Source organism: Cydia strobilella, chromosome 3 (genome assembly GCF_947568885.1).
Source record: "Cydia strobilella chromosome 3, ilCydStro3.1, whole genome shotgun sequence".
Taxonomy (NCBI): Eukaryota; Metazoa; Arthropoda; class Insecta; order Lepidoptera; family Tortricidae; genus Cydia; species Cydia strobilella.
In genome coordinates, this window is record NC_086043.1 from 17,184,842 (window position 1) to 17,208,361 (window position 23,520).

General features: G+C 36.5%; 3 protein-coding genes across 4 annotated transcripts in view; 1 reads left to right on the forward strand and 2 right to left on the reverse strand.

The window, feature by feature from the left end:
- The window catches only part of LOC134755978 (lysine-specific demethylase 6A), a 49,376-nt gene extending 47,755 nt beyond the window's left edge, over positions 1 to 1,621 (reverse strand). The window contains exons 1-2 of the mRNA XM_063692706.1: positions 1,415 to 1,621; positions 942 to 1,047 (exon numbers count right to left, since the gene is read on the reverse strand). Of these exons, the coding sequence (XP_063548776.1) occupies positions 942 to 1,047; positions 1,415 to 1,479 (171 nt within the window). The 5' untranslated portion in view covers positions 1,480 to 1,621. The remainder of the gene's footprint in view (positions 1 to 941; positions 1,048 to 1,414) is intronic.
- Positions 1,622 to 3,657: 2,036 nt separating this feature from the next.
- On the forward strand, positions 3,658 to 22,662 carry LOC134756020 (dual specificity protein phosphatase 13B-like). 2 transcript variants are annotated; one of them, XM_063692792.1, is made up of 5 exons: positions 3,658 to 3,818; positions 4,167 to 4,253; positions 9,024 to 9,154; positions 14,269 to 14,495; positions 19,348 to 22,662. In XM_063692792.1, exons 1-5 carry the CDS (start codon positions 3,801 to 3,803, stop codon positions 19,542 to 19,544), a joined length of 660 nt encoding a protein of 219 aa, XP_063548862.1. In that variant the 5' UTR covers positions 3,658 to 3,800; the 3' UTR covers positions 19,545 to 22,662. The 2 variants fall into 2 exon arrangements, with proteins under 2 accessions (XP_063548862.1, XP_063548863.1); XM_063692793.1 differs by lacking the exon at positions 4,167 to 4,253.
- Positions 22,663 to 22,783: 121 nt separating this feature from the next.
- On the reverse strand, positions 22,784 to 23,207 carry LOC134756028 (large ribosomal subunit protein mL42). The gene has a single exon (XM_063692801.1). It carries the CDS (start codon positions 23,124 to 23,126, stop codon positions 22,785 to 22,787), a length of 342 nt encoding a protein of 113 aa, XP_063548871.1. The 5' UTR covers positions 23,127 to 23,207; the 3' UTR covers position 22,784.
- Between the last annotated feature and the right edge of the window lie 313 nt (positions 23,208 to 23,520).

Below are 23,520 nucleotides of genomic sequence, written 5' to 3' on the forward strand. Positions count from 1 at the left end.
AACTATAAGTAAATTAACCATATTATTGTCGTGTATAGGTGTTTTTAAAGTGAAAAAAAAAGGTATATTTAAAATTGAAGTTCTAATCAACAGTTAATTGAGGGCTTTACATTTTGAGATTAACCTTTCGTATGCACCTGTCAAAAATTTGCCATGTAGATAGCAATCTTGACATCTTCATGGTTAAGTTAATATATATGGAACAGATCTGCTCCTAAGCATACGAAAGGTTAAAATCTCATTTTCCAAAACAAAACGGCCGAGTGCGAGCCGGACTCGTGCACGAAGGGTTCCATACCATTACGCAATGCAATAACAGCAAAAAAATCACGTTTGTTGTATGGGAGCCCCACTTAAATATTTATTTTATTTGATTTTTAATATTTGTTGTTATAGCAACAGAATTACATCATATCACGGTTCATGGGATACAGCCTAGTGACAGACGGACAGACGGGCAGCAGAGTCTTATTTTATTTTATTTATTAAGTACAGCCACATCGTATGTATTGTTGATGTCGCCCGGGGGGGTCTTAGTAATAGGGTCCCGTTTTTACCCTTTGGGTACGGAACCCTAAAAAAGTGAGTAGTGAGTGAGTAATAAAAACGATTCTATTCTATTCTACATGTTCTTTCCGTGTACCCTTCATATAAGATCTTCTTTTCTAAAATTTTGACAGATCACATAGCAGAATTGTCAAGCGCATGAACAATTTTAATTTTCTAGTTTATCAAAATCAATCCATCCAAGCAGGTTAATTAGCAGCAATAAGTGTTAATAACCTCACTGATAAAATTTCTACTGGTGTAATATCCTTATAGTATGATAGAACCAGTAAGCTTTCTGTATGTATGCAAATATAACATTACCGTAACTTCGAACTGAAACTATCGTGAGACATACCACCCTGAGTAAAACTGCAAAATTAGCTTAAATTTACCTTAACTTGTACCAGCATTCCCTCTAAATATTTAACAGCCTTGAGAATAAGAGCTCTCGTCCGAACATGTTCACTGCCACGAAGTTTTAGGAAGCCAAACTGGCGACTGAAATTTGGAGAAAAGAATATTATGATTCATGTTCATGCTGTGTATGTTTGTTCTTGTTAGGTTAGTTATAGCTCTGTTGTTATTGTATTTATTTGTCTCAAGTTTTCTTCAATATTATTCTTAATAAATCTCGTCCTTCTGTAAATCTTTAACTAAAATTATGAAAATACGAGCCACTGTATGTCAACAGCCGATGTATTTTGACAAAGTATAAGCACAGTAGATGTATTGTATCACGTACACCAAATGTACGCTACGTACTACGTAGTTCTGTGTGAAACTCATGTTATACTTTACAAATAACTACAATAGTGTAGTAATTACAATGTTATAAACTCTGTAAAACATTCAAAGCTTTGCTTACCTATCAAGCTCCGACAAAACTTGCAGCTCTTGAGAGGTTAGATGTAACTCTTCCTTCTCGTCCATCTTACCGAAAACTTATAGAAACTGAGCTTAACATCAATATAATAGTTTTAACGCGGTTCTTATCACACTGAAGTCATTATTATCTTAGAAACTATAAGGAAAGTAGAATAAGACTTTTTCCCGAAGTTTGATGTCATTTACTGTCCACAGATAAGGAACACACAAAGAAGCGGGAGACTCAAACAATAGACAAACCATAGACACTGTAGTTTGTTAGTGTGAAGCATAAAGTTATACCTAAGGTGGAGCAAGCTGTCGATTTTTGCCATACTAAATTAAACCTTAACACCGAACCAAAAAGGTGTTCGTACCGGACTAGACAAAACGGTCCACTTGAGATAGCAAAAGGGGGTCACGGTGTCTCACTCGCACATGTTGCCAATGTTAAAAAGATACCATTGTGGTAGTATTTATGAGTTCAATATTATTAACTGATTTAACCAAGCATGTGCACAATACATCAATTTTAATATGGTAGACATTGTAGTAACTTTGAATATTAGTTGGTATCCCCAACTTGATGACATATTTTGAAGAAATTTTCAAAGCACGTGAATGGCGGCGCTCAGGATTTATTTGCATAATATGAAATAAAATGGATAAAAGTTGTTGTGTGAAAGGTTGTAGAAGTGAAAGTTTTGTTGATTGTGGTATATCTTTTCACAGGTAAGCCGTAAGCCTAAACAACTATTCAATTTTACGATAAAAATACAAGCATTGTCAAACTCATTAGGGTGACTATGATGTCGGCACGATGTGAATCGGTCTTACAGAGTTCTTATTACGTATTTAATGTAAAAATAAATTTACCTAAATAGGTATATCTTTATTTCGACATGTTTAATTATTTAGTTGACGTAACGAGAGCTATATAATTACTAAAATTTAAATCCAGTCCTTAAACATTACAGACACATTTATACATAATATTTAATTACTGAAACGTTGATTAAAAAAAAACTATATCAATCCCTTTTCTGGAGAAATTATATTAGCATAGGGAAAAGACAGTATGATTCTCTCTGACACACTCTGATGCACGAATGACAAAAGATCTTGGCCAAACTATACATTCCAACGTATCCTAATATCCCACATACATATGACGTGTGGTCACCCTAATGCAACGGCCAACTCACGTGGACACACTTTTTGGCCAGTGTACTCTATCCGGCTTATTAACTCTACATCCGTGGACAAAGCTAATTTTAAAGTTCGCTCCAGACTACGTGGCGCGAAACCGCGAACCCGAGTGTGGAGTCGATTTCGCTGGCAGCTAACTAGACTTCACACTCGCGTTCCCGGCTTCGCGCACGAGTGTGGAGGGACCTTAACAAGAAAGTCATGTCATAAACATTGTGTGTATATTTCAAGAATATTTAAATATGTTAATGTTTATTATAATATTTATAATCAAGAGGTGTCTTCCATTCATTCAATAAAATTTCAAGGACCTCCTGTAAGGGTGTGCACGCACGAGCAACTTAGTCGCCAGGCGATTTATTTGTCTCTTTTCGACAAATAAATCGCCTTGCGACTAAGTTGCTCGTGACTCGTGATGCACGCACGAGAGCGACTTTTGTGTCCGCAATTATTTTATCTCTCACATCAAGCCTATGGGTAAGTATGAAAGTGCGCGCATGTTGCGATGCGACAAGCGGGAGACTTGCAGACCGGCAACTTTTTTGTCGCCGTGCGCGCGCTTGCATTGAAACCAACAGGGAAGGAGACAGTTGTGTCGCGGGCTTGTCTCCGAACCCGTGGACAAAAAAGTCTTCCGGGAGTCGCGTTGCTACGTGTGCGCACTTCCATGTAAACCCATAGACTTGATGTGAGGTGAGAGACAAAATAGTTGCGGAGACAAATATTGATCGTGCGTGCATACGTGGTGTATACCCTAATCATTTACATAAAGTTAAAAATGAAAAAGAAATCATTGTACCCAACATAAGAAAATCAAGCTTCTTGTCACGTTGGCAATATTGTCCCGCGGTGTGGACGCACCATCAAATAATTTCATTCATTCGTTTTACGTCATAGTTATAGTACACCCGTACACCCCCACCAACCACCGTTGGCCATTCATTCATTCTGATTTATTTTATTCGTAATGTATTATTGAATTGCAGTTTGCAGTATTTGCACTTGCAGTGAAGACGTTGTATTGTACACAACGTGTGTGGCGCGTGATAATTTACAATACTTGCCATCAGTTTTTGTTTAATAGTATATTAAGTTTTTTCCTCATAATTCCGCGCTGTTGACGCTTGTGGAAATAAAAAGGGATTCAGCTATTAAATTGAATTATAACTCCTACAAAAATGAGCTACAGGGATACGGTAAGTACGCGCACTGTTTATTTTCGTACATTCTCAAGTACTTATGTGTTAACTGGAAAAGTATAATGTAATAAAGGCAGGGTTAGTGTTGACAGCAACACAAGTGCTATTTTTAGTACAAAAGTATTAGTCATGGACACAAGGTCGCCTCATTTATGCAAACTTACCTAGTATCAGCTTTCATAACAAATGTGCAATTGTACATATTATGTCGCTTTCAAGATGTTTGCCTAAGTTGGCTAAATTTGGGAGTCTGGCTTATGTTTTTTTTATTAATTGTACTTGATACTAATCGGTTTCTGCTGGCTACAATAACTGGCTTAAATAATAAAGTGATGGTGTGTTCAGGCTGTTCAGCAGTGCACATTGTTTCCGAGACACAAATACTGTGCTGCTAATGAACAACGGGTAGGATCCTACCTGCGAACACTAATGGTATTTATCAATTGGTTTATTTGTGTGTCCCTTGTGCTCTCTAAGGGCCACTTGCACCATTCACTAACCCGGGGTTAACCGGTTAAACATGGAGTTACCATGGTTACCAGTACAATTTGACACTGGGTTTACCGCTTAACCCCGGGTTAGTGGGTTGGTGGAAGTGGCCCTAAGTTTAGCTGATCAATTTGATTTTTTATTTTATCTGTTTGATTTTACCTTGGATTGGGTTTTATGGCAGTCATAATTGTAGCCAAATTTTGTGGTGTCCATGATTTGTTCATACCAAAATAATCGAAACTTTTTTACATAAAAGATGGAACTGATCGACATATTCAAATTTATCAGCTGTTGTTGTGTAAAAAAGTAGTTTACCTACTTCTGACATACAACAAAATATTTTTCCATCTGTGATACTTAGCATTCAATTTGATGTACAGTGAGCACCAGCACTTTGTAAATAACACCATTCCTAAGAAAATTGCCCTTGTATAATGAAAACTATGCCATCCCATGCGAGCATAACATCATATAACATCACTCGTACCTCGTACTAACATGAATCCAGATTCCAGATGTGCAAGATTGATGTGACAAACTTAACAATCTAATTAAATTTTTATGTATAGGCCTTAGAATTCAATTTATGCTAAATATTCCAAAGGTTGTCTGGAAAAATCACTTTTAAAATTAGTCAGCCTGTTATACTATCAACCTTTAGTTTGTTTTTCTGTACAATTATTTTTTTATATATTAATATCTGGGAGGATATAAACGGAGACGCCACAATTTTCTGTACAATAAAGTCTGCCGATATTTGCAGGGGAGGGGAACGTCAAATGTATATGTAACGTAAAAATAGCCATGTCAGATAAACGTCAGTCCATACACTCCATACATTGTGTATGACCATAGATATTGTATATACAAGTTATAGACGCGCCACGTTTGGGAAGCATAGGATTTTCTCTCTTTCACTCTTATAAATTTCGATATTTCGCCATCGCCTCCTACCTATGATGCCACCCGGTCGGTGATAAGGACAAAGCATGGCACTATTTTCTCTTTCCTCTTATAGGAATCGCAATAAGACTATCTTTCTCTATCAAAGAGTGTCAGGCCCTTGTGTATGACCATTGGCACACTATTTTCGACAGAGGGATTTATTAATGGTTTATTTTTACATGAACTAATTTTAACTTATGTGTGTCAATCTGGCAATAATTTATTAGGTACTTATGCAAACATTGGCGGGTCTTATTTATATTTTTGTTATATGGTTTAAAATAAATGCCAGTTAAGAGGGGGCTTAAAGTAAAGCCAGGAAATTAGAAAGGTACTATGGCGCGCCGCGCGAAACTTGCGTCTCACCTCAGTGACTAAAAAAACTCTTCCGTTTAAATTTTTACTCGTCACGTCCCTCAGCTATATCACTAGCTATTTTATATTAAAATTATACTGCTGTGATATGCAGGGTAAGGGTAAATAATTTTATTGAAATTAAATTAGACATGTTTTCTTGTTTTTTAGGGTTCCGTGTTCCGTACCTCAAAAGGAAAAACGGAAGCCTTATACCTATAGTCTGTATCTTTATGTAAACAAATCACAATTAGGTATTTTATTGGGCAAGAGAAATTGTGACATTTTCAATCAAAAGGTACCACATTGTCGCTTACCATAATGACGAAATTAGATTGTATCTTTATTCGAATAACCTGTCAGAGCGTCCTTATGGCAAGCGACAATGTGTTACCATTTGATTGAAAACGACACAATTGGTCTTATGTAATGGTTTTTTTCATAGAGGTTTTTTTAAAATGTATTGTTAACTTCATTTTTTTACTAGAGGTTTTTTATTCATATGCTGAGTATCTTATTGTATTTCACAGTATTTCATTGCAATATTCATCATATATTTGTTTAAAATGACTAGTAAAATATGCAATCTACAAACTAACCTATATTGTTTACTCTATACAAGCTCATACAAAACACTCAAAGGTGATATATTATTGGCCGGTACTGTATACTGTATATAGGTAGGTAGCAGACTGTCAACTGGTAAATAAATGCTTATCCACTTATATAATATGATGCCGAATTTATAAACTGATATCATATTTAGTGATGCATGTTTTATTTTCAATTATCTACCTACATTAGAATTATGTAAATTGTTAATTAAATACCTATTCTATTCTAATACGAAAATCTAAAGACTAGCCATAAACTCAGTAGGTATTTCAATTGATGTTATCACGGACAGACGTCTTTGTATTGAATTAAAGTACCTACCCGCAATATTTATTATTGATCGGAGCAATGACATGAACGTTTACCCTCTTATCGATACAAACTGTTTATATTTAGAGAAGTAAATATTTACTAGCAAAATCGTACGACTAAACGTCACAAGTATTTTGCTTTTCACGTTCTTAACATCATAACTTGTGTAAATTATATTTAAGACCATTTTAAGAAGATAGCGTGAGCGTGTACCTATATATTGTGGCTGTAAAAGATAATTTATCGTTGGTGTATCTTAAAAGTGTCTTTTAAGAGGAAAGGCGGACTCTGCTTCATAGTCTCTATCTCATCTGTTTACTTTTACTGCAATTTTATCAATATGGTTCTTGAATGTCCGGTCACAAAATGCATGATCACAGGGGGCCGATTTTTGAATTTCGATTTCGTGTATTTAGTTCAATAATATCTCCATTACTAGGCATTTAAATTCTACTAATAGAATTGAAAACGAGTGGTTAAATACCACTAGATTCCGAATTTTTATCGCTCGTATTTCAAAAATTTGCATTTCGTCGTTTTCCACCGATTTTCGAGTGACGAAATCGAGCGATCGAAATTCAAAAATCGCTCCCCTGACCGATGTAAATTTCGAATGGTGAGTCTCCGTGAAATGGTTACCGCCGCGCTAAAATGAATTTATTTGTGGTTGCTTTTATTTTTCCCGCAATTTAGTATCAGAAAAATTATAATGTGGATAAAATATTATCTACTCTATCGGCATTTTCAGACTAAAGGATAATCTATTGATTCTATTGTCAATTTCTTTGTCCAATGTGTATTGCGTCTCACATTTTGCTTAATGAGAGAGTGAGACGCAATGACATTGGACAAAGAAATTTGACATTTCGTATTGGAACACCATCCTATAGGACGTTATAAAATTTTAGTTAAAAGTGGTAACAGAAGAACAAAACGTTAGTTAGATCGTCTTGAAGGGAGTTTTCAGAAAATATTGTACCACAATTAGCGGTAGTAAAGAAAAGTTAATCGTTTTTTAGGGTTCCGTACCAAAATGGTACAAAAGAACCCTTATGGTGCTACTCTGTCCGTCTGTCACATCGCTAACCATCTCGAGAACTACTTAAGCTATCGATTTAAAATTTAGAATAGTCATGAACAACGCTAACCCAAACAAATACATATTATTTTTGTATATTTTTATATTAACTATGGAAAATTACCAATATTAAAAGGGGGCCAAATTTTAAAGTCTATATACTAGGTCAAGTGGGGTAGGTACCATTTGAAAGAGCTCAAATTATTATTATAATAAATTAATTATCGTCACAAAATTGACAATGATTAACTTTTCTTGACAACACATGCTAATTGGGTAAGTACACTATTTTCTGAAAACTCCCTTAAATGGGCAGGTGCCACCGCGTTTCCTCTTAACACAAAGGACGTAATTTCGCAAAAAGGATCAAACCCGCAAGAATTTGCAATTGAATACTTTTGTTTTAAACATGAGGTTTCAATTGCAACAGGTTAAGCGCTTCACACACCTTACTTAATTCAGTAACTGATGACAGCTATACGTTGACACTTCTATAATTTCCTCTATATTATACATAGACATATAGCTGGTCAAGATAATCTTGTCAGTAGAAAAAGGCGGCAAATTTAAAAAATGTAGGCCCGAAGGGATGTCGTCCCATAGAAAGTTTGAATTTCGCGCCTTTTTCTACTGACACGATTTGCTTGACCAACTATAGTATAGTAGTTATAGACATAAAACCGAGCGACCAGGGGTAAGAGAAAGACATATTCATGTATTGACAGGTTAATGTATGGCAGCATAATCCTTTTTCTCTTTCACTCTTATAAATTTCGGTATTTCGTCATCGCCTCCTGCCTATGCTGCCATAACCCGACCATGAAAAAAAAACCCGGTCGGTGATAAGGACAAAGCGTGGCACTATTTTCTCTTTCCTCTTATAGGAATCGCAATAAGACTATCTTTCTCTATCAAAGTGTGTCAGGCCCTTGATATTATACGTATTGCTGTGTCCCTGTGGTCAGTCACTGAATTAAGTAAGGTGTGTGGAGCGTAAGGCCGCTTGTAGACGTCCGGTGTTTTCGCCGGACAAATGGCCGTGTTAAGCGACTACGTCCAGTTTAGTATGTGACTAGTTGACTACCGATATAGCTACACCCAAGAAAACAAGACATCGTCGCCTGACGCCTGACACGGACAATTGTCCGGCGAAAACAGGACGTTATACAAGCGGCCTTAAGGGGCCCACTGACTATCAGTCCGCCGGACGATATCGGCCTGCCAGTTGTTCGGAAATGTCAAATTTTTGTTCTAACTGACAGGCCTATATCGTCCGGCGGACTGATAGTCAGTGGGCCCCTTTACGGGTCCCTTTAGCTAAACGACGTCCAAACGTTCACGTCCGTGACACACTTTCGGGGATGGGTCAGCTTCTATGTTGTGTGACTTGCCGCTCTCGTGTGCAGAGTTTCGGCTCATCGTCGTCGATGTCCGTGCTGAGCTCGCTGAGCGCGTACCGGCGGCCGATGGACGTGCACTCCTACAGCCCCACGCCGGACGTTAATGAGGTGTATCCTGGACTCTACGTCGGGGATGGGTGAGTATCCAACATTTATAGTTTAGCACGTACCTAACATTGATTAGTTTGATTACACAAGCGCGTGGAACGCTCGTCAGCTCAAGAGATCCTGTGTTGGAACTAGGAACTGACTCGGGATTCGTATATCAAAAGCCTATTGGTTTAGCATTAGACTCGTCTACACTCGGTAAGAGATGGGAATTTTACAATAGCCAAAAGGTATAATAATATTGCAGTTTACCTTAAAAATTCTGTAATTGGACAACAGATTTCTTGCGTTATTCATAAACGCGCTTTCAATATTTTTTATAGAAAATACCACATATACGCTCTCATTTTAAAACGACTAGCTAGATTGCTCTGAAACTTTGTACTTACAATAAGATAAGGTATATCTAGGTCTGTAATTAGTTTATGTAGCTTCAGATACCATAGTAAAAAAAATACAGCGAATTTAAAATTTTCATACAAAACTTGTTTTTGCTCTATTTCGTTTATTTTATAAACTGGAACTATATAAACTAATTACAGACCTAGATATACCTCATGTATATGCAAAGTCTCGTTTACAATCCAACACCTAGTTTTAAAATGAGAACGACACTCCGTTTGTATGGGAACGTGAAATTCGGCCGAGCTTGCCGGGGACTCCAATAGATTTGCCCCTATATTCCTATATTTACATCTCTTCATCAGTCACTGGGCTAATAATTTGCCTGTTATTAGATTCGTAGCAACTATGCACGATCGTAGGTTCGATTTATACTGGTCAACGCACATAGCTCAAATAGTTATATAAATTGTATAACCATTGTCCACGTGTTTAAAATCGTCGTAATATAAATAAATCTCGTGATGAATCTGTCAGTAGGCGGCTGCCCACATAGCTTTAGTCATAGTGTACTGTGTGCACTCAGGACTGAAAACAAAGCCAAGTCTCAGTTGTAAATCAAGCTACCGAGGCAATTAAAGTAATTAACAAGATAACGATAACTGGGGTACCTGTAGATCGTTAATTAAATTAAATTGCCTAGACATATCATCAGCACTAGGTATAGCTTCCTGATGACAGTGATGACACTGATGACCATTAAGGGGCCCACTGACTATCAGTCCGCCGGACGATATCGGCCTGTCAGTTGTTCGGAACTGTCCAACAGGCCGATATCGTCAGGCGGACTGATAGTCAGTGGGCCCCTTTAGATATTATCGACCGCGCGAATGAGTCCTTAGGGCCAACCACAGACCTAAAATTTATGCTTCCTAATTCTGTGGGGCCAACTATTAGGGGCTTTTCATGTTTGTAGGTTCCATAATATGAATGTGAGATGAAGTCTTGATTATTTTTGTATGAAATTGGAAGGAACACAGTTCAGATTTTTGGGATGATCCTGGAGGGTAAGAGTTAGGGGCCGTACATTATTACATATTTATTTTCCAATGTAATTATAATTGTTTTCGTAAAGTAGACTCACGCTTGACCATCTTATAGGTTTACCTGTGATCTATAGGTAAAGAACAATTTACTGTACTTTTCCCTTCTGAGGTACGGACTACGGAAGGACGAATCATAAAAGCGAATGTAGGTATAGGAAATAAAATGTGTGTCGAAGTCAAAGATATCTTTACACTTTTCACCTTATTGCAAAGGCGTCAGGTGCAACAGTGTAAACATATATCTTTGACTGCCACTGTACCTACCTCTTCCCACTCAAAGATATATAAGTACATATACTACATCCTCTCCTAATCTATGCATTAGCTAATTCTATTGTTCTAGTACGCATCCCCAGAGGCGGTCCTTATAAAGTATTCAATAATACTGATATAGCTCACCATCCACGTATTGTCGGCCCACGCACGTTTTCCGCTGCGCAAATAATAAAACTACTTTTCCGTTCGACAGCTGGAAAATTATATTGCGTCTTACGGGCATACTTGTACGTAAAGTTAACTTTGTTTGGGAAATGTATAGGGCTATTTTTAACCCCTAGGGGTGTTTGAAGTGCTAATTCTTGCGTCTGTTCGCGGACTTCGCCTCACTTCGCGGTATCGTAGCCTCCAAAAAGATGGGCGTATTTTTTACTAAATTAAATTTTTGATTACAAAAAAGGTGGCTTGATCTTAGATATGACATAGGTTGAAATAAGAAGCCCGCCTATATTATTTTAACTTGTTCATCTTATTATTTTTAGTGGTGGATTATTTACTAGTATATCATTGCATTTTTACAGATACACGTAGTATCTATAAAAATACCTTTAGTATGAATACGATTCACCGACTTTACCGTAGATTGGGACTAACTTGATTCGTGAGATAATTTATCATCGAGTTTACCCTTTAAATACCGTTTACTGACTGATCAGTCCGCCTGTTAGTTGTTCGCTTGTTCGGAACTGTCAAATTTTTGTTCTAACTGACAGGCCGATATCGTCCGGCGGACTGATAGTCAGTGGCCCCCTTTAAACTAAAGATATTTGTTTTTGGACGCGTTAATAATTTATTCTGTTTTTCTGTTAAGGTTGCCAACCATAGGAATACATTCTTAAGCTCGACTTTAAAAACCAACTCTTTATAGTTTAATAGTACATTTCGATGCTAGTGCGGAAAGTATGTCATTACTGAAGAATGACATTTCCGCACGTGTATCGAACGACGTTTTTTAGTACAGTTGCAAAAAAATAAGAAAAACAACAAGTAAGGAATTCAAAACTTTTATATTATTAATATGAAGAGGTGTTTTTTTAACTGGGTGTTATTATTATTGAACCCACTTCAATGAAAGCTTTTATTTTAATGCATGTTCTATAAGACAGAAACAAATGTAAATATAAAACATTCTACTATTATTACCCAAATATCGTTAATTACGATTATTTGTGTATTGTACATTTATAAAAACTATCGAATGTTGCCTTTGGAAACTTAAAGCAGAGAGAAAAAAACGCCTCTTCTTTGACAGGCGTTCCGTTCCATCCAGGCAACTTATTAAGAACGGTTTTTCAATATTCAATATATAAAAAAATAGACGTGTTATAATGATGAAGAGGTAAGTAATAAAATATGTATATTTTTCGCATTCTTACATTAATAGTAGGTTTTTATGTTGATTACAACGTTTAAAGGAAACTAATATTAACACTCATCAATAAGTAGTCATGAATTGGAACAAGAATAAATTTAAAAAAATTGGAAAAGTAAAAAGCACTAGTTCGCGAAAACCAACTTTCCGCACGCTAAACAGCTACGTAAAGTAGCACTTTTTGAGCAACTGTATTAAAAAAATTGTTAATCAACCAAAATATATTACCCGTAGAATCGAAGCAACCCCACTCTATGACGCAATTCGATTAGTGAAAAGATATTCAAGTGTTTCTTATTCGGCTTACTAATTTTTTAGGATTCAGCTGTCTGTCCGTCTGTCACCAGGCTGTATCTCATGAACCGTGATAGCTGAAATTTTCACAGATGAAGTATTTCTGTTGCCGCTATTACAAGAAATACTAAAAACAATAAAATAAATATTTAAGTGGGGCTCCCATACAACAAACGTGATTGTTTTGTCGCTTTTGAGCGTAATGGTACGGAACCTTTCGTGCGCGAGTCCGACTCGCACTTGGCCGGTTTTTCACTATAATTTAAATCGTGAAAGCAGATTCCCGAAATAACAGCCAGCCTGAATACCAGGTCACTCGCGTAATACATTCCTAAAATAGGTACTTACCGAGTCGCGACAACATTTAGGTTTCAATATTGATTAAAATTCAGATTCCAACGTCATATTACCGAATCTACTGATATGCAGAGAATGGAACAATAGAAACGTAAACGTTTACATCATTATGTAGATATACGATATTAGACAGAATTTCCGAATTAAATCGACATATTTTTAAAGAGGTAGCATTAATTAAGTAACACATTCTACAGATTCACTTATAAGACACAGATTAATAAATAGTTACTTAAGACGCCTAACAAGAGTTAAAACAAGGTACCAGCCTACCAGGTTTATTAAATACAGTTAGGTATGTGAGGTGATCGTGAAGCAAAGCTTTAAACTGGCTAACGTCTAAATGGGGTATAATAACGTAATGGCATGGTTTTTATGTTTTTATTACCTTTGCAGCAGTTTGTAAAATTAAATTAATTTTTATTTTAGTTTAGTAAATGCAGTCGGTTACAATTATTTAGTAAAATCATGTGAAGGTGAATGTTCAAACGTCATTTTCTTATCGTAAACATAATAAACAAATCACCACAACGCACAGATTATCACATTTCAATGTCGCCTAATTTCGAACTCGAGTAAATCCATTCAACCCGCAGCAAATATCTACACTATTACCTTTTCTTAATACCAAAATCGCTTAATCTGACAGATGGATTTACCCGAGTTTGAAGTTAAGCTACGTTGTCGCTTAACTTTAAACTCAGGTAAATCCATTCGACCCTCTCAGCAAATGTCTACCCTATTACCTTTTCTTAAAACCAAAATCGCTTAATCTGACAGATTGGATTTACCCGAGTTTGAAGTTAAGCGACACAATTCTATGGACTTCCGGTTCGAGCGCCATCTTGATAGTTAGCATCGTGATTAATTACTTTGTTTTTTGCTCATTAATATTGTTTAAAGTTTAATATCGATAGCTTATTATACAGTAAACTAATGTGGTAGTGTGCAGTGAATGGAGAATTAATTTTGAAGCGCGTTTAACCACCATCTTGGAGTCAACGGCCGGTAGTCCACGTGCTTCTTGTAAAGTCTAGCTATCGATTTACAAGAGCTAACAAATCACCGTACACTGTCTTGTACAACCGTACAATTTTTGTCGTTTTTAAACCTCTTAATACCTTGATACTAGCGAAATAGTCCCACTGGGCTGAAGCCATAATTTTAAAAGAAGAAGAAGACACAATTCTATGAAATTTAGAATTTGTCACTGTAATCATGACAAGTAAGTAGGTAGAGTTAGACCAAGAAAAGTGCAACGATTTTGATCGCATACGCAGTGCAAGTGTTATTTATACGTCATAATAAGTTTGATATCAAAATCGTTGCAAACTTTTCTTGGTCTAACTCTATCGGTGCTTCACAAATTCCTCGCTTAAAATATCCTTGTATACAGGGTGGCCGCAAAAGACAAGGCGTTCCTCCGCCGGATGGGCATCACCTACGTGCTGAACACCGCCGAGGGCAAGCGGTACACACAGGTCGACACCGACCACCTCTACTACCGCGACTGTCCCGGCTTGCGGTACAAGGGCTTCCCGATGATGGACTTGCCCACCACCGACATATCCAAGTATTTCCACATCGCTGCCAACTTTATTGACGAGGGCATTTCTAGAGGAAGTGAGTATATTTTTCTATTTATGAAATAATACGTATTCCTATAGCGTAACATGCTAATTGCGTAATAGGAGAGTAATATTGATGCACCTATCGTAACATGGTTTGCTACCTAATAATTGCAGGTTCAACCTAGATATTACAATCCAACTGACAATTGACAATATCTGGTGTTGCAGGCGTCCATAGGCTACGGTAACTGCTTACCATCAGGCGGGCCGTATGCTTGATTGATGTGGTTTAAAAAAAATACAATCTGTCGTTTTTATTAGGGTTCCGTACCCAAAGGGTAAAAACGGGACCCTATTACTAAGACTCGGCTCTGTCTGTCCGTCTGTCACCAGGCTGTATCTCATGAACCGTATACTCAGTATTTACTCAATTTACCCGTATTTACTCGTTTATACCCAATTTGGTGGGTATAAACTATTTAGAGTGCTGACACTTCTGACAGGGTATAGAAATCTGAAATAAATGTGTATTTTGTACTGGATTTAGTAGTCCAATTAGTAAAAAAATATATTTTAAGAGGGGCGTTCCATACATGTAACTAAGTGTCACAATAAAAAAAATCTAAAACCACCAAAGTGTGGCACATCATTAAATTGGTCTTTAAAAATAACTTCAATGTTATTATGCAATTTTTTCGACAAATTTATTACTTTTGGAAAAAAACCGTTTCCAAAGGCCAAAATAATGTTGATCCCTCTATAACTTTTGGAACAAAGTTTAATAAAATATGAAAAAATAGCAGGAGAATAGACCCTAGAAAACACTTTGAGAAAAAAATATTTTAAACATGATCGGTCGGGTCATTTTTGAGTTTTCATTAAAAAAACTCTTCATAAAAGGACGTAAGTGCCGCGAAAACACGTAATTTGGCGTGTACGGGGATTCAGGATTCTAAAAGGCGGACCTGTGGATTCTATTCCAGTCCTCAGTCACTTATTTTAATGGGAGAGTGGAACCCAGCGTGGAACGACGCTTTTTAAGCAGCAGTTGGCCGCAACTAGATGGGTAGTTAGTAAAAACCCACCAAATATTTACCTAAAATACCCGTATTTGCCGTATACCGTAACTATGTATTTAGTGTGGTTAAAATATGATTTAATTATAGTCGTTAGTTTTCAGGCTGGCCCTTTCGGTTAACTCTTTGTCTATTGTAAGTAAAACCGCACGTGCTACTACCTGCAAAAAAAAAGAATCGCTAACTTTGACCGCGTATACTATACGGCTGTACTATGTATAGTCGTTAATTTTCAAGCTGGCCCTTGCAGCTAACTCATTGTCTATTGTAAGTTAAACCGCACGTGCTACTCACTCAATAAAAAACGGTTCGGTCAATTTAATCGGTTATTGAATTACAATTTCTATGGAACTTGCAATAAGATTCAAAATGAACTACGGAAAAATTGCGAGGCTGTGTGGGGTCCCTCTACGGTTACTGAGTTTCGGCGAGTCGAACGCTACAGAACCAGTCTAAAATATGTCAACGAGATGCGTAACAAAGGCGCATTATCCGATATAAAATATATATTTATCGGAGAACTTACTTACACTGGTTTTTGAGCGTTGGCCTAGGGGGTCATCCATAAATTACATCACACGAATTTAGTGATTTCACATTTAGCAATCTCGTTCCCTCTCGTGTGACTTCACATATTTGACAATTTTGTTTTCAAAGAAATTAGCAAATTGAATGAAATATAGTTATTTTAATAAAAATATTTTAAATAATAGGAATATTAGAAATTTTATGACACGAAACCGATACGATATACCGTTTCAAAAACTAGCTTATTTAGTTGTATCGCGAATACAAACAATCAAAACAATTTTCGACTACAAGTGAAGTTAAAGTGAGGTCACAAAGTTTGTAACTCCTCTCCCCCTCCTCCCTAATTAATAGTTTTCCATTGTAATTGCCACGTATTTAACCGGTCGACTAATTAATCGAATTTGGGTAGTTTAAAAAAAATATGGGTGCTTTTTTATTTTTAGTTAGCCTACTTTGGTGTCCCACTGCTGGGCAAAGGCCTCCCCTCGTTTTTTCCATTCGACCCTGTCATCGGCATTTTCCCACCATTTGGGGTAGAATGCGTCCAAGTCGTCCTGCCATCTCCTTTTCGGTCTGCCTGAACCCCGGCCTGCACCGTCTATGGTGTTCCGTGGGTCCCACTCAGTAACCATTTTGGCCATGGGTACTCAAATTAATAAATTGGCAACAAAAACGGAGCCTTAAATTAATCAATATGAGTTGTATTTTTATGAATTTTGGCCACAATGCCAGGAAAGACAGTGATAACCTGGAAAAGCTGGTAATCACTGGTAAAATCGAAGGCGATAAGCCGAGACGCAGGAGCCCAATGCGGTGGACAGACCAAATTCGCTCAGCCCTTGATGTAACGCTCCACGGTGCCCTACACTCGGCGACAGACAGAAAGAAGTAGCGGCAAATTGTCCAAAAGAAGCTAGAAGTTACCTAGAAGTGACCACGACCCTCAGTGATGAGGTAACCGATAAAAAGAGGAGGAGGAGACCACATTTTAAAAAGAAATAAAACAATAAAATATTATACACAGCCAAATTATATTATTATATGCCCAATGAAAGTTCGTGTTTAATATTTTAGATTACCGAATATTGATAAGACAATAGCGTATTTGACTGTATTTAAAATTAATTATTTTACATCATGCATAAAATAAAGCACCAGAAGATTAATAGAGAAACGTAGACAGCAGTTATTTTTAGACACAATTTCTATTTTAAAGCCCGTATAAAACAATAAAGAGTACGTAATTTGATTGTGACGTCACATGCTAGTGTTTTATATAAATTCCGTAGTAGCAAAATCGTTTTGACAGTTCGAAAAAAGAAACTGATTTGACTAGTAGTCAAATACCCTATTAGAATTATATGCCAATGACCAAACCTTTTTTGCAGTAGCACGTGCGGTTTTACTTACAATAGACAAAGAGTTAGCCGTAAGAACTACTATAAATACTATGTAACAATCGCCGCGCTATCTGGTAAGAGCTATATTGTAAAGTATTTTCGTCGCAGTTTTATTTTAATAAAGAACTGGTTAAAAACTGTATATGATATGATATGATATGATATGATTTATTTATCTCACAATATACAATTGCACTTAAAATTACACATGGTAGGTTCTTAGGAATTTATATTGTGATTGTCGGTTTTTTACATTATGAATAATTGAATATGAAAAATAACAGAGACAATCAAAATTATAGGTACATTCAAAATTATTAAATTACAATAGTATGTCAGCAGTTTCGTTAAATTCTACATAATAGATTAAAAAACATTCAATAAATTAAACAATTATCTAGAAAATAAATTCGCCAGGAATGGTTCGTTATTAACTCTATAAAATAAATAAACAAAATTGAGCACTTATGTCACAGAAATTAAGGTCACCATTAATATTTGAATCAGCTTGCAACATGCACTTATCTAGAACGTAAGTAAATAAGTAACTTTGAAAGTAATTAAGTACCTTCTTATTTAAAACAAAATTGTTAACTATACTTTATCACGTCTATATCCGCTAAATTCCAAATTACCTCTCACTGATAATCACCTTTTTGCCCAAAACTAAGCGTAATAAGCTTCTTACAACATAAATATCATTAATACACGTTAACACAATTAAATAAAAACCAATTTAGTACTTAAATCTCACCAAAATATTGAAATTTTGTTAATAATCGTTTTTACTCACCAAAATGAGTAAATACGAGTATTTACTGTATGCTTTGAGTAAATACTGAGTAAATACTAAGTATTTACTCACCCCTACCCATCTCTAAGCTAGACAGTTGAAATTTTCAGATGTATTTCTGTTGCCGCTATAACAACAAATACTCAAAACAGAATAAAATAAATATTTAAGTGGGGCTCCCATACAACGTGATTTTTTGCCGTTTTTTACGTAATGGTACGGAACCCTTAGTGCGCGAGTCCTACTCGCACTTATTATGGATCGACACACGAGCACACCGAACGTGCTTACCTGCTAGAACTGTGTTTCCCAGTAGATTGTTCTATGCTGCTAGAAGCTACAGGTACTCGTACCACAGTAATAACATATACTAATCTAGGCTCGTACCTACACTAGTAGTTACCTTGGGGAAAAACCGTATAAGGTATTTTTTGCGTTATACGGTTTTTCGGTTGATTATTACATAATGCCTTATGGCGTTTTGTACGAGACGTTTTTCAATTAAAATAAACGCACGTATAATGTTGATAGGTGCCTACTTCGCGTACTGTACTTTTCCAAACCTGCTCTCTTTTAAACTTGAAATTGAATAGTGATGAAAACGTGTACAATTTGAGAGGAAATCACTACACCTTATAAATCAAAGCTCTTGCCGCGTCTGTATGTTCGCGATAAACTCGAAAACTACTGAACGGATTTTCATGCGGTTTTCACCTTTTTTGTGTAACCCGTGCGAAGCCGGGGCGGGTCGCTAGACTCGCTAGTTTCATATAAAATGTAGACTGTTAGAAAAAATCAGAAATTTTACATAAAAGTGAGGGCAACTCTCGTAGCCTATAGTTTATGTAATCTTCATCTGAATGTAAATTTACATCACAATTTTTTTTGCATATTATGTAAATACATTTTATGTAAATTTGAAGATGTAAATTTACATCACTCATTTTCCTAAGGATCGTTTTACAATTGCATACATAAATGAATATAATAAACATCAGAGTACTACATACCTACGGGTATCGTATCTAGTACTCAGATCTCAGAGCCAATAAGTGGCTAATGATTTGGCAGCGAAAGTAACCATTAATCAACCCGTGTGTACAGGTCGCGTGCTCGTCCACTGCTTCATGGGCGTGTCCCGGTCGGCGACCTGCGCCATCGCGTTCCTCATGATCAAGCGCAACATGTCGCTCACGGAGGCGCTGGCGACCGTGCGCGCGCGCCGCGACATCCACCCCAACGAGGGCTTCCTGCGCCAGCTCCAGGCGCTCGACCGGGACCTTCGCCTCCGCCTCCGCTGACCCAGAACCCCCTTCGCCTACCACAGCCTCTCCTGCGACCTGAGGCTGCCTCATCGCGTCCGGAGCCTCGACCGCTCCTACAGCCGCCACTATTAACGCGAAATTGTATCGTTTATGCTGGACTTCGAGGTTTTTATCAGTGATTGTTAGATTTAAACTGTTTTCAGTTTCATTAATTCTTTTTTACTTATAGTCATGTTAGGGAACCGTAACACTCTATTTTTAGAGTTGAATTGTGATTTTTAAAGTCAGCATTGATATCGTATGCCATTTTATTTTTGAGCCAAAGGTAATTAATTATTTTTATAGTATGATCTGTGTAGTATAAGTAAAGTTATGTCCAGTATCAGTAAATTATATAAGATGTTAAAGCTTCTTTAAATTAGAGTAAATTATAAATGATATCTATTCAACAACATAGTACAAGTCTTCTAGCCTTAAGTCATAAAATGACTCTTATATGTTGTATGTAAAGTAAATATGCGCTTGTTAAGGCCAAGTTTATTTTTATAGCAGTAGGTAAGTTATTGCTTCAAGACTGGGAATTGCGGGGCTAGTCCTATTTGTCCCGGCTTCACATTGAATGGGCTCTTGTCAATGTATACATATATACACCTATGAAATCTACCCTTTTCTTGGAAAATTAAAAAAAAACGCGAGGGCAATCTAACCTCGCTGATAGACCAAAAAAATGCTTTACGAAAAAAACACAAAATGAGAATTATATATCTTGTGAGATACGTTGCCAATAAAAGGGTTAATGGGCGCTGCTAATGCCGCCTTCTGTTTTGTAATCATTTTCAAAGGCACATACAAATAATTTCATGACGAGCTATGGATTAGATGAGAAGTTATAGAACTCAACTTGCTCAAATGGAAGTGACACGCAAGTGTGTGCACGTAAATGAGCATAATTTCTATCCACGGCAGTGACATCCGTACATGGAAGTGACTGCAGAAAAAAAGGAAAATCTAACCATAAATGCGAAGTCGGGACAAATTGGAATTAGGCACTTGTGCAACAAGATAGCTGTCTAAAGTAATGGATGTGTTTAACAGTATTTAGTTCAGCGTGTCATTGTCTCGGCGAGTGTCACGGCGCGCGGGCACATTGTCCGCTGCCAGCGTGACAGTTGGCTGCACATTCGTGTCGTTAAAGAGCTCTATTTTAGATACCAAGAAACAGGTCATAATCAAGATCTTTGCACTATGGTTGGCCCTATGGTTAAATAGCAGATTCATTCATTGTATTAGTGGTAGGCCGTCGTCGGCGTCGGCTACCGACCTATTACGTCATTTAAATTTAAAATAGAAATTCCAACAACTCAAAAATGACGTATGCCACTTGATGAGGTGTATTCGAAGACAAAATTACGCATCAAAATTATGCGGTAATTCCGGTTGTCAAACGTTGACGTTTGAAAAATACAGGTACAGTCACTTCTGAAAATATAGATATGGATGACAAAGTGCCAAAAATATGTATACTGCTCACTATATGGGCAATAAGGTTGTGTACCTATACATATTTTTGGCACTTTGTCCGTATCGATATTTTCAGACGTGACTGTACATAGTCGAGGGCACATCTTGGTAATAGACAATGCTGTTACACATATTAAATTTGAAGTCCGCCATTCATTGTACAATTTGGTCTTTTGTGCAAAGTAGATATTTGTAACTTACATTGTTGAATTGTTAAGTTTAAGCTATTTTTGTCTTACATATTTAACCTATTTACGAAATTTTATCATTAGATTCTATGATATGAAACTGAGTTTCAGTGCAATATTACGTTACAAAAGCACCAAGGGAAGCTGATATGTGATAGTTGATAAGAATAAATAATTTAACAGTATATTTTGAAAATATATAGGTACTTCTATGTTTATAAAGATTATATTATAATCACAGACTAATATTTTTGTTAACACATTTATTTATCTTGCCGGAGATGTGTCAGAACAATAGAGATGTATGATAGTGTTAAGCAGTTTGCTTGTTACTGTGATAAACATTGTATTGTAGCTGAAAGTGGGCTGCTTTAATGATTTAGGATCTTACCCATGTTATAGTAATGTTTGACACACTTCTCACGTCTAGTTGAAAGATATTGTATAAGAGGCACTTCTTTCATTACATTTTATGGCTAGTTGATACACAAGTTATAATGTTATGGAGGAAATACTTAGGAAGTGGTAATGGACATTAATAAAAGCCGTTTAAATTACACCTGATCTAAGTTGTGTGGGTGAAATTAAAAAATTGGGCCATTGTCAACAATTATTTCACCTTAGGAACTGAGTGGAACTTTGTGGTATGGAGTTAAAATTTCAAACATTTTACATCTCATTACAATGGCATAAAATGGAGTGGCTAAAGAAGAAATGATTCAGATTTATAGTAAAATTGCCGCTTCCAAGGTGCCTTTGCTAGTAATATTTGTCTTACAATTTTTCTCTAAGGTGTAGCTATGATTATGTAGGTAACTTAAGCCTGTTGGTGGCTAAAAGCTCTTAAAATATGTTTTTTTTTATTGAAATGGTAAGTTAGGGTTCTGGGTTGAAGAGAGTACATTTTGCTCATCCAATGAGGGCTAACGCGTATGAATTCGCCGCCGCTGTTCTTTATTCTTTTGGACCACCATCAACAGAGGTGCCAACTGGTGACCAAAAAACGATAACCCTCATTGAAACTAAAAAAAACATGCATTCTGTGGCAGTTATAAGCCCTTCCAATTATGGGCTATGGCCAGCTACTAAGCATGTTAGTTTTATGTCTTAAGAACATTTTTTCAAGAAACTGTTACTGTCATGACCTGTCTGATAGGACAGAATAACAACCCAGACACCCAGAAAATCAGGAATTGATAAATGTGAGTGATGTCTATAACTTGTTTTAATTGGTGACAATACAACCTGTGTCTGGTCTAGTCTTGTAAATTGTTTGATCTATTGTAAATTCTACTGATAATGATCATTAAGAGTAGGGACCTGAGTTGTAACTGTAAAATGGATAATTCTATAATACTCTGTTTATCATTGAAGTTGATGGATATGTTCTTAACATTATAGGATATGGTATATGTACTGAAAATAAAAGTATTTTATTTCGGAAACAGTTTTTATTCACCTAAAAATAATGTTGCCACTACTTCCTTTACAATGCATGCTTCTCATACCCTTAAAGTATATTCTATTAGGTAAATCTATACTAGAGCTCGTGTTTATTTTTGCATATTTACAAGTATGGCCTATCCATTTCAGTTTTCTTAGCTTTCTTGTCTCGCGCTCTCGGGAACCAGCGGTGCTTCGTAGTCAATGTCATTGCAGATAACTGTTGCCTCGCTATCTCCGGCTTTACATTATGGAAAACTCTCTTCACCTCCTTGTAATCAGACATTCTCAGGATAGATTCGTCCTTAACCTCATCAGGAAGAGGTCTTGAATGCTCGTAAGGAAATTCTTGATCTCTATGTAGTGCAACTATCGTAGATCCGTCGTCTGTTACTACGATTTTGTTAAAGTTCCTAGTTATAACTCCTACAGGTTTGAATCCCACCGCACGTATCAATTGAGCCATTGCTTTGTTATACAAAATTTCTTATTTTATTGAATTTTCCATAAAAACAACGTAACCTCAAAGCATTGCTATGTATGACATTGACGATTGACGACTCGAACTGTCAAAATGTCAAACTATAAGGATGCTTATACACGACCCTTATAGAAATTCATAAAAACATTATCAAACGACGTCAAAAACTTGAGCTCGAACAAGCTTTGGAAGCAATTGTCTATGGTATTTTACATTTCATTTCACGTTAGTACACTAACGACGACATTGCGGTTTGGAGTATTACAATTAACTTCTGCATATAACGGAACAAGATTGTCAAATGCAGTCTTGCCAGATCGTCCAAATAGGACGATTTGCCGTCCTTTTTAATGCCACACCGTCCCTTTGTCGTCCCTTC